Here is an 11,451-nt window from a genome sequence, read left to right on the forward strand (position 1 = left end):
ATCATCACTGTAACCTTAAAATTTCAAACCTAGAACAGCGACCAAACCACGCATAAAACTAAAAGGCGGAATGAAGGTACTTCACCTCTATTTTTCATCACCGAGACGAGGCGAGAAACTCCTTTGGGTTCTGCTCTCTCTTCCTCCGATTGCCTGGTAACAATGTAGCGTTTGGTTTGAGCAGCGAACACTCAAAAGAGAAGAGGCCGTTGATGGAGCCTTGTACGTTCTAGCCTTCGGTTTGGGCAACGAACACTCGGAAGGGAAGAGGACGTTGATGGAGCGCTCTGATTCTAGTGTGAGAATGTGCGCTGAAGAAGAGAGTGTGAGTGCGGGAGACATATATATATATAAGCCCGAGTGAAATATGCGCCTGCGGCGGCCGAGACAGCTGGCATCCGAGAATGGCGGGTAACGGCTCTGAAGACCGTTATGACTTTGACCCTGGAAAACCGTCGACGATATGAACGTTGAAGCTTATATTTCCGATCCTAACAAAACCCTTGTCGTCGGATAAAACAAATGAAACAAAAAATGGCTCTAATTTCTAACCTTTTTTTATTAATATTATTATTCTTCTTTCTAATTTCTTTTAATATATTAATTAGTTAATTATTAACCATTTGAATTCTATCGCGTAATAATCATCCAGTTGTTCATTTACAGGGCTCTCAGTTCTCAAGTTTGGAGAAACGAAGCAATATGTCGGATAAGAGGAATTAATATTGATTTTCTCACAAAATAAAATGAAAAATCCACGCACTTTTCAAATTTTAAGAACCAAAATTCAAATGGACATTAATCTACCCACTAAATCCTTTCATTCTCCTAATAAACGCAGGTATTCAATCTAACTACTAAACTCGAACGAACATATGAAGTAATCATAAGGCATGAGAAACCAAAATGGCATACTAACCTTCCGTGATAGGAAGACCACATGTATGAAATTAATCGAGCAATAGTCATACTTGTGTTTAATTGTCTCGGTCTATCGTTTTTCTCTTACTCATCTATCTCCTAACCCAAAATTTCGTCTACGGGTTATGAAATAAAGACCCTAACTTTCATCCTGTCTTTCAAATGGCTACAACTATTCAAAATTTCTTATAGCTTTACCACCATGTTAAATTTTCATCTCGTCTAAAAGAGAACCTAACAAAATGGTCGTTTCAAAACAATTTCAAAAGTTAATAGTAAAAATGAAAATTTTAAACCATTTCGGACACGATCGAAACACGTCCTAAAGTTATAGGTCAAAATTGTCCCTTGCGTCCTATTCCAGTATCTATTTTAGCTCCACAGGACTATTAACACACTTAACTCATTTTTCTATAATCCATCCCTAATTCAAACTCCCAAACTCACTCTCTTCAGCCACACCTTGTCTTAGAGGTACCCAAAATCTTCGGCTTCTAAGAGCCCAGATATCAAAATGAGATGGAAACAACAGAGGGATATCCATTATCTCAACAAGATCATGAAATCCATAGCAACACTGCCATTATTCGTAATGTTTATTTAATTTGAGCCACAGACAACCAGGAACAAGTTCTTTACTTGGTTGAATGTTGATGCCAAATTCACTACACTGGAAGTTGGGATCTGTAAGCATCATAGGCAGAAGTAGACGGAGTTACTGGACAGAACCTGATCGAGAATGAGTACGGCACTGGAGGAAGTAAATACTCGTCGTGTACACAGGGAGACCAGCTATCATCTCCTCCCACACCCATGTGCTTGTGGTCAAGATGAACCTACACGACACCATGACGAAACTAAGAGCTTAGAACGTAGAGGACGAGTAAAAAGTCAACAGACAAATCAGATCAGAGGATATCAAACCAGCACATTCTTAAGAAACTTTTAGCTCAGAAGTTATGTTGGATAAACAGATATAATTACCTCAATGTCATCTCCCTCAACAAGCTCCTCGTTGTGTTCTGCACGGTCAAGCTCGGCAGAGGAGTAGTAGCTTGCACTCATTTGCATAGGCGGCGAGCTTCCGTATATCGAGGCATAGATTCCGATACCATCCTTGTTTTCAAGAGTTACCCACCTGACATCAGTCCTGCCTGAAGATTCTCCAGGGACAATGTATGGAACATGCATTTCAGACACATTCTTCTCATAAACTCCGACATGAGCAGCTGCTTTTCGATCAGGATAACACTCGAATGGCCCTCTTCCATACCATCTGACCCGGTCCATAGATTTATCCAGATTAAACTTGACTCCCACGCGTGGCAAAGGAGGAAGATTTGGACTTGGTTGTACTTTGCAGTCCACGATCACATCTCCAGAACCGAAAATCGTATATGTCATATCCACTTGAATTAAGATATTTGATTTCTCCGAGTCGGAGGAAGAAGTCTGCTGATCATCACTCCCGACACCGAGAAAAACGATAGCAACTTTCACATAATGTTCTGTTGTACTAAGTATGGAACATCTTTCGGCACTGAAAGAGAGGCTGTCAATATGGGCAGCTTTCCACAAGGAAAAATAACTACATGAACCTCCACCTTTGTCATTATCAGTAGGCGCCCTCCAGAAGGAAGGCATGATGCCCTTAATTATCAGAGGAACTCCTTTAACCTACAAGTCAATACTCAACATCAGGATTCCCTAGTTCTCTTGAACGGTCTAAGGGGCTAAGGGGCATAGTGAAAATCCAACCATATATTATATTACCTTCCAGCTTTCAAGTGTTCCAGTTTGAACATCTAATTTAATCTCCCATAAGTCCTGCTGGTAGACTCGAACCGTATCCCCAAGAATTTCACTGAGTAAAGTAGAATTTTCATTCTTGATGGACTGCAAATCATTACATATTTTCCACAGTTAATTTATATTATTGGAATGGTAAACTCTCTGAATTAGTTTTAATCAATGTATATAAGCACTAACATGAGGAAAATATTCTCGCTTCATCGGCAACTGGACTTGTGATGATGAAATGGTGTGACCAGCGTCGACCCATCGCGTTGAGTGCAGACGTTTCACAGATACGGTTAGAAAGAACTCTAATGCAGGTGATGAAGCCCATAGATCATACCATGGACTTGATTGCCATTCAATATTATGAGTTCCCTGAGGACCTAAAACAGGAAGAGAGAGAATTCCATTTCCAAGTTCAAGACCATCACCATAAATGCTCCAACTGAACTCCAAATCCTCTGTTGTTGTAAAGAAATGAGCATTCAAAACCTGTAAAATGGAAATTCAATGTAAAACATCTCCCTCCAAGCTTCAATATATGATGAAATAATCTAGTTAGGCATCTGAAGAACCTTAAGTGTTCCATCCTTGAATGAAAACTTGATTTCCTGATAGAGATTCTTGATCTCTGAGTTTTGCAAATTTGAAAACTTGTCAGTAACATACACGATGCTTTTGAAAGTGTTGCTCATCACATCTCTATATAAATAACAAGATGATTTTCAAGTTACCATTTAGTGCAGGATGTGGAGTTCGATCTGGCCATGTCACACCGTTCATACAAAAAACCGAATCATTTGGAATATCTCCAAATTCACCTCCATAAGCCCATCGCTTCCTGCCATTGCCAACCTCCTTCAATAGTGCCTAGATCAAAAAGTAAAACCTTTGAAACTAATGTAAAAAAGGGTTAAACACCTCAAAGGTAATGCTTAGAAAGTAGTTTGCAGAAAATGAAGCAGATAATTCATAAGTAAAACAAACAAACAGCTGATCTCAAAACCTGATCAACCCAATCCCAGATAAACCCTCCTTGGAGTCCAAAGGTGTTGTCAATTGCTTCCCAATATTTATGAAGATTCCCGGTGCTGTTTCCCATCGAATGTGAGTACCTATTGTTTTTTGAAGATGTATAACATTAAACAAAACCAACAATGAAAATGTTGTAGGATTATCCATAAAAGGTTAAAAAAGAGTTATTGACAAGACTCACTCGCAGAGGATCAAAGGACGAGTTTCATCGGGATCATTAGCAATCTTCACAATGTCCCACACACGCATGTACATGGGACAAATTATATCAGTAGAAGAGGTTCTAGACCCTCCTCCTTCATAGTGCAACACTCGAGAAGGATCTTTTCCGCGAATCCAGCCTACACCAATGTCTATGAGTCAAAAACTTTCTTGCATAAATAAAAAATATTGTGTAGGTCGAGATAAAATTGGCCTTGCAAGCATCAAACAAGAGTATATCCAAGCATTTCTTACTATTAAAACCAACTCAAAAATAGAATTAAACCAAAATGACAAACCAGCAAGAGCAGAGTGGTTGGGTCCATATCCAGACTCATTTCCCAAGGACCAAACTATAATACAGGCATGATTCTTGTCTCTTTCCACCATTCCTATTACACGATCCAACATTGCAGCAGCCCAACTTGGTTGCAAAGTTGGATGCTTCACATGTCCGGAAAGATCAAAACCATGTGTTTCTATGTTGGCCTCGTCTACCATGTACATGCCAAACAAATCGCACAGCTCATACCATCGAGGGTGTTGTGGATAATGGCTGTTTCTCACCGCATTAATGTTGTTTTGCTTCATTAGGACCAAATCCTGTAACCACATGAAAAACAAACAACTAACTCGCCATATAGAGTATCATCACTACGGCCTATAAACTATGCCTCTTTAGTGTAAGACGTGACAAATAAAGAAATGGAAAAAAGTTGAATGCATACCGCTAAACAAAGGTAGGTGAGTCAATTCAAATTTTAAACTCGGTTTCATCAATTTAAACCTTGAACGAGCGTAGTAGTTTAAATCTAATACAGCAATAAATAGTGCAATTGAACCCATTAATTAGTTAAGTTTCCATTTTCTTTTGAAGATTTGCAACTAGCTACGAATGTCCTAATAGATTATACTATTTTTGGGGGACCATTTTTTCTAATTGTGTTCTATGCTTTTATTAAATTGGATTTTAGCATTTTTGTTTCAATTTATACAAACAAAAAGAAAGCGTTACCTTAACCATGCAGGACTCTATATTCGTCTTCCCGAGCCGTGGATGATGTTCATGCCTGTTCACACCTCTGATCACCACTGGACACCCATTGACGAGTAGCTGTTTTGGAGCTTTCGTTATACTTCTTATTCCAACTAGGCATGATTCACAGTCGATAATCTTATCTGATGAGTCTTTCAGAAGAACAATAAGAGTGTAGAGATGTGGCTGTTTGCAAGCGAAAAGAAGAGATTAAAAATTAGCAAGCAGTGACACAGAAAGAGAAGAGAAAGTAGCAGATTATTGAGAATCTTCAAAACCTGCTCTGCAGACCAAAGCTTAGGCTTTTCCATTCTTCCCCCAAGTACATAACCATGGAACCCCAGGGTTGTGGCAGAGAGCAGAGAAAGCTTAACACTGGCCACGTTTGATGAGAGAAGATCAGCAATGTCTTCATGATTGTCCAAGGTTCCAACGTCAAACAATACTGCTTCTAGCTTATAATCGTAAAGAAAATTTTCCTTCTTCGTTTCAAGAGAGTTGTCAATTTTCACTTCAACCTGTAAGATGAACATGAAGTTTGAGAAATTATGCCATCAAGCTAACAAAATCAATTTCTGGCCCATAAGGCTCCAATTTTTCGGTTTATGAAAGTTTGAGGGTTTTATTTTTACAATCAAAGTTTATGGGTCAATTTTTTTTTTGGCTAAATTACAAAAAATGCCCCGTTGCTACTTGTTTTAACAATATCCTTCATGATTCAAAATTGCAATATTACCTTTTTAACCTTTCACATACGTTTCAAAACAACATTTGGAGCATGTTGGACGAAAATTGGAACTTGAAACAATGTAGCGACGACAAAGAATGAAAACAGGGACCCAAATACTGCCACACTCCTTCCAAATTTCAATTTGCATCCAAAATTCTATTAACGGATTTCTACTTCAAATGTAGTTTTGAAACATTTATGAAATGTAAAGGTTAATATTGCAACTCTTGTTTCAATACATCAGACACTTTTCCTGTGATATACATACACACACATATATGTAACCATTTGAGAAGTAGAAGCATCAACTGTTTGTCGAATTGAACATTTCGACCCAAATACTTCAAAATGTAAGTTAAAACTTAATATGATAACGTATCATTTTATTCAAAAAATAATAACAGAAGTCTGTACCGAAAGCATATAGCGTACCTGTATATCAGCCCAAGAAAAATCCTCCCCAACATGAGACTTGAAAAAGTAGTCCCCTATGAATACCTACATACAAACCAACTCCAATCACAAACAAACCAACATAACTGACTAACAACACTTGCAAAACTTTCCATATAAAACTGAAAGTAGAGTAGAGAAAAGATTGAAAAAAAACCTGAGGTTTGGATAAAAGAAGGACGTCACGATGAATCCCTGAGAGCCACCACTGGTCTTGGTCCTCAAGGTAAGAACCATCGCTCCATCTTAACACTTGAACGGCAAGAACATTCTTGGACTTTGAGCCACATGGATGGCAATATTCTGTTATTTCAAACTCTGCTGGTAGTCTGCTGTCCTGACTGACCTAACCATAACCACACCAAAAATTTAACTCTTCGAAAGAGTCTCAGATTTCATATTCAACACTATAATCTCCTAACTTTGAATTTGCTATAAATACTAATTTCACCAAACCCCTCCAAATGACCACAAGTTCCTTTGGCACAGTCTACTAAAACCCACAAACCAAATCTATTTTCTCATAAGAAAACCAGCACAAAAGAGAGCAAAACTATCAAAGACAACAGATGTATGACAAATAAATTTGCCTTACAAGCGACCGTTTACCTGTACCCTACGAGACTCCCATTTATCCACACAAAAAATGCAGAATCAACAGCTTCAAAGTGCAACAAAATTCTACGACCTGTCAAACGTAACGAGTATTGCTTCTTATCTTTCTAGAAAACAGGAAGAGAGAGAGAGAGAGAGAGAGAAAAAAAAGGAAGAAAAAGAACCTTTCCATTCTTCTGGAAGATGGAAATAAGTTCGGTAGCAGCCTGTAGGATTGTCCTCGGGAACATGCGGAGGATCGAGAGGGAAGGGATACACAATGTTGGTATAAATGGGCCGATCAAATCCATGCATCTGCCAGTTTGAAGGAACTGTTCCAAATAGTCAACAAATAAAAAGTTCATCAGACAAAAACATGTGTTTATCCAACAACGTTAAAGAAGAGAAACAGATGTCCTCTATTCCTCTTTTGTTCTCCTAAAGATTCATTATGCAAAAGAAAGCTATGGTCCAACTTTTTTAAACTCAAATAATTCAATTTGGATAAACTAATCCATCAAACCAGGCGTCATGGGGCTCTCGAGATCTTAACACCAGGCAGGACCTTGGAGGGTATCTCCAACCACCCTTATGAATATGGCTAATTCAGTTTAGGCTAGAAATAGAGAGCCTCATGCAAAAAAAGATAATAATCCACACCAAATTCACAGATCTCTAACTGTTTCATCTGAGCATTGAAATATACCTGGCAAAGTTGTCCATTCAGAATCCTCAAATGCACTTCCATGAAAATCCTCTGGAACGCTGGTTGGACTAGCGGCCAAGTAAAATTTCCAATAACCAGATAGAGACTTAATGAAAGGTAAGCCCTTGACCCAGAAAGCAGCACTATCAAGAGCACTTTGAACAGCATCATCATTCCAAACAGCCGAGTTAGACACCAGAAAATCTACCTTACTACGATCATGCCAGTACTTTAAACATCCTAAAATACACCAACCACCAGAATTTGCTGCAATTAGGGGACTGGTAAAGAACACTCAAACAACGACGAGTTTAGTTTTACTCGAAAAGATCCATACATTCATGATTTAGAAGGGTTTGTTTCATCTAAATAATCTCAAATGTTACACCCAAAACCACTCTCTCGCTGGCAGACTGCTTACATTCAAATAATCAAAAGTGCATTAAAAAATCAATGTTAAAACCAGCATCAAGGGCTCTCAATTCCAAGGGCAAACAGGGGTTAATCCTCAACCAGAAGGTAAGAGATTCAAATTCTAACCAATTAATTTCCATAATCCACAGAGAAAACCTATTTTTCCAACAACATCCATCACAACAACAAATTAAGAACATAAGTAAAACCTTCAACAGAATCCTGGCAGCGTAGAGGAACATGAGAATCCCTCTTCTTCCACTTGATGAAATTTGGGTCTTCCCACACCTTGTAACCATTATCAGAGGGAATGACAAGCTTAGCGCCCAAAACAGCCATGACCTAACACACGCACCAATGTTTTCAACATTAAACCATGAAATCTGAGCACAAACCAAGAAACAAAATGGCTGAAATCTGAGACAATACCTGAAGCGTTTGAAGATCAAAGAGCGATCGAAGTGTTAGATCCAAATTTAATCTCTGGAACGATTCTTCATATATGTGAATGCTTGATCACGTAACAATGCCGATTATCGCACATAAATATGGTAATTGGACGAATAATTTTGAAAGCCAATGTTAATCAGGGAGTGGCAACTGTGGAGTGAAGAAGGATATCTGTTTCTGATCTTATCCCTCAAGAAAGTGTCTTTACAATAGTGTTGACTTTGTCTCCATTTATTTAATTTTTTTTATTTTAAATATTTTAAAATTCAGAATATTTTTTAAATATATTTTTATATCAGAAGATAAACGGTAAAAATATAACTAATATTAAAAAAATTTTGAGAATTTTATCAAAAATTTTCAATTTATTATTTTATAAACCGTTATTGTAATTTTTTTTAAACTTAAATAATAATTTTATAATTTTTTTCATTTACTAAATTAAATAAAGAAAATTAGGATTTTTAAAGTATTAAAAATATTTTACAAAACTATTTAACATTTTTATCTTTATATTCATAATATTAATTATAAATAAGCGACAAATATATATTAATAATTGTTTCAAATATAGAAGGTTGTTCTGGATAATGTTCCACACAAATTTGGAATGTTCTTGCTAATTAACCTTATATTATCACATATATAAATATTAAGTTTTTAATTTATTTTTGTTGAAATCCGATTTTTTTTTAAAAATATATATTTTTATTTTAAAGAATAGTTTTCTTTTTTTTAAAAAAAAAAAAACATACTAATAAATATAATAATATTTATATATATTTAACATTTTTCAATACCATTTTTATCATTTTTTTCAATCCCTCCCTTTTCTATTTTATATTTAGTCCTAGAAATTCATTATTTTATAAAAATCATTATTGTTCCCGTGTCTCAAAAAGTTAACCCTAATAACCGAAACATATAACTTCAATGCACATATTTCTCTGAGCTTACGAATTACCTGTTTGTCGGCTGACCAATCCATAATGGGCGAAATGATTCAAGTAGAACGTCGACATTACTCGAACTAATATTATATTCATAAGACCATACGTCGAGGTATTAATGTATTATTAAATAAAGCGAGAAGGTTCGAAAATTAGTACCATATTGATTGATGGGCCAAATTTGATGAGGAAATGACATATAATAATCCCACCACCAAAAACAATACAAATTAAAGGCCCAAAGGCAATGGGAAACATAAATACAAGGCTTGAATTGAATCTGTGTGGCTATGATTATGTGTTGGGTTTTGAGTTGACACAATGCAAGAACCAATATTGGCTTGTTTCTCTTTCAATTCTCATTGGCTATCAAATACCTAAAAATGTTTGTGTTTGTGTGTGCCACACACCTATCATGGAGGCAGCCCATTTGTTCTTGCCTCCAAGCCTACCACACAACTCCATGTTCAATGTTGAGCAATAGAATATCTGAGCATTATAGGTGTAGAAACCTCTCACTAGCAGACACATGAACTTGATTGATGGTAATATGTAATGGACTAAAACGGACAATATCTAGTAACGATGGACTTGGACGGTTAGTCAAACACTGGACAGTGTGTCAGCGAGGGCGTTGGGTCCTCAAATGGAGTGGATTGTGACATCCTATATTGGTTGGAGAGGAGAACAAAGCATTCTTTATAGGAGTGTGGAAACCGCTCACTAGCAGACGCGTTTTAAAATGTGAGGTTGATGACAATACGTAATAGGCCACAACAAATAAGATTTGTTAACAATGGACTTGGATTGTTACAAATGGTATTAGAGTCAGACATTGGACATCGATCCCAAGGGAACAAAGCGTTTTTATAAGAGTGTGGAAACCTCTCACTAAGAGACATATTTTAGAACTGTGAGCGTAATAAGCCAAAACGAAGAATATCTGCTCGCGATGGACTTGGACGTTACTCTAACCTCGTGTATCATGTTGGTTAAACTATGTTCATTTAGACATCAATATCGATAAGTTCATGAATGTTCTCATAAGTTCGAGTTTTGGTGTGTAACACATTAACGGGTTTGTCGACTTATTTGCCTCTAGTCCATGCTGCCTCCTTATGCTCCTTCCCCTTTTGGCCCTTTCTGTTCCTCAGCTGCTTTTCTTCCCTTTAATTGTGGTTGTTTTGGTCAACTCTTTTTATTATTATTTATTTATTTATTTATAAATTTGATAATTGATTTTTGAAATTATTTTGGTACTTTGGATTTGTGATATCTAGACATTTTCATTTTTTAGATATCTAACTGACACACAAAAATAATGATGTTGTCTCCAAATTTCATTCCAAAAAATATTAATAAAATTCATCATTTTTATGGGGTTTCTAATAAATTATGTCCATTAATTTAATTTTTTTTTCTCTAGGAAAATGGATAATTTAAAAAAATAAATAAAAAATAACGTGAAGAAAAGAGTCCCAAACTTGCTTCACATAGCCACAGAAGGTAATCTTCGATTGAAATTTGTGAAGTCTCATATCGGTTGAAGAGGAGAACGAAACATTTCTTATAAGGGTGAAGAAGCCTCTTCCTAACATACTCGTTTTAGAACTATGAAGTTGAAGGTGATACATAACGGGCTAAACCAGACAATATTAGCTAGTGGTGGACTTGAACTGTTATAAATGGTATAAGAGTTAGACAACAAGTGGTGTGCTAGCGAGAATGCTGACCCCCAAGGATGTGGATTGTCACTCCTTATAAGGGTGTGGAAACCTCTTTTTAACACATATTTTAAAATTATGAGACTGACAACGATACGTAACAAACAAAAACTGTGGTCTTGTTCCTCGTCAAGATTCTAAATAATCAACGAATCAGTTTCAGCTCGGAGTAAATGACAATTTCAAATTTTAATAGTGTAACAACTTCTGGCAGCTTTAATAACCTTTTAATTTTTTTTTGACTTGCTAGCATTTACTTTCTTATAAAGTGGCTGACAAGTTTACCAGACTAATAACATCCACGGAGATCGAAACGTTACGATTAAGTTTGAACGATATATCCGAGATGAATAAATAAATAAATCATTCTTAATCTAAATTTTTTAAAATAATAATTTGATAACTTTTTTTTTTTTTTTTTTTTTTTTTTTTTTTTTAAA

At 36.2% G+C, this 11,451-nt stretch overlaps 1 protein-coding gene and 1 long non-coding RNA gene across 2 annotated transcripts; both read right to left on the minus strand.

Annotated features, from left to right (window-relative positions):
- Positions 1 to 841: 841 nt before the first annotated feature.
- Positions 842 to 1,252, minus strand: LOC111486152. Its single transcript, XR_002718811.1, has 3 exons — positions 1,218 to 1,252; positions 1,092 to 1,093; positions 842 to 914 (listed from the first exon to the last, which is right to left on the minus strand). It is a non-coding gene; the product is annotated as an uncharacterized LOC111486152 (long non-coding RNA).
- A 186-nt stretch (positions 1,253 to 1,438) lies between these two features.
- LOC111486104 (beta-galactosidase) lies at positions 1,439 to 8,514 on the minus strand. Its single transcript, XM_023133119.1, has 18 exons — positions 8,317 to 8,514; positions 8,097 to 8,229; positions 7,474 to 7,713; positions 6,953 to 7,099; positions 6,783 to 6,861; positions 6,331 to 6,514; positions 6,153 to 6,218; positions 5,269 to 5,508; positions 4,970 to 5,176; positions 4,254 to 4,557; positions 3,935 to 4,094; positions 3,725 to 3,833; positions 3,453 to 3,588; positions 3,294 to 3,349; positions 2,911 to 3,210; positions 2,695 to 2,817; positions 1,906 to 2,598; positions 1,439 to 1,757 (listed from the first exon to the last, which is right to left on the minus strand). The coding sequence occupies exons 2-18, from the start codon at positions 8,224 to 8,226 to the stop codon at positions 1,587 to 1,589; spliced, it is 3,345 nt and encodes a 1,114-aa protein (XP_022988887.1). The 5' UTR covers positions 8,227 to 8,229; positions 8,317 to 8,514; the 3' UTR covers positions 1,439 to 1,586.
- Between the last annotated feature and the right edge of the window lie 2,937 nt (positions 8,515 to 11,451).

The sequence above is a fragment of the Cucurbita maxima genome, unplaced genomic scaffold (assembly GCF_002738345.1).
Source record: "Cucurbita maxima cultivar Rimu unplaced genomic scaffold, Cmax_1.0 Cma_Scf00001, whole genome shotgun sequence".
Classification (NCBI taxonomy): Eukaryota; Viridiplantae; Streptophyta; class Magnoliopsida; order Cucurbitales; family Cucurbitaceae; genus Cucurbita; species Cucurbita maxima.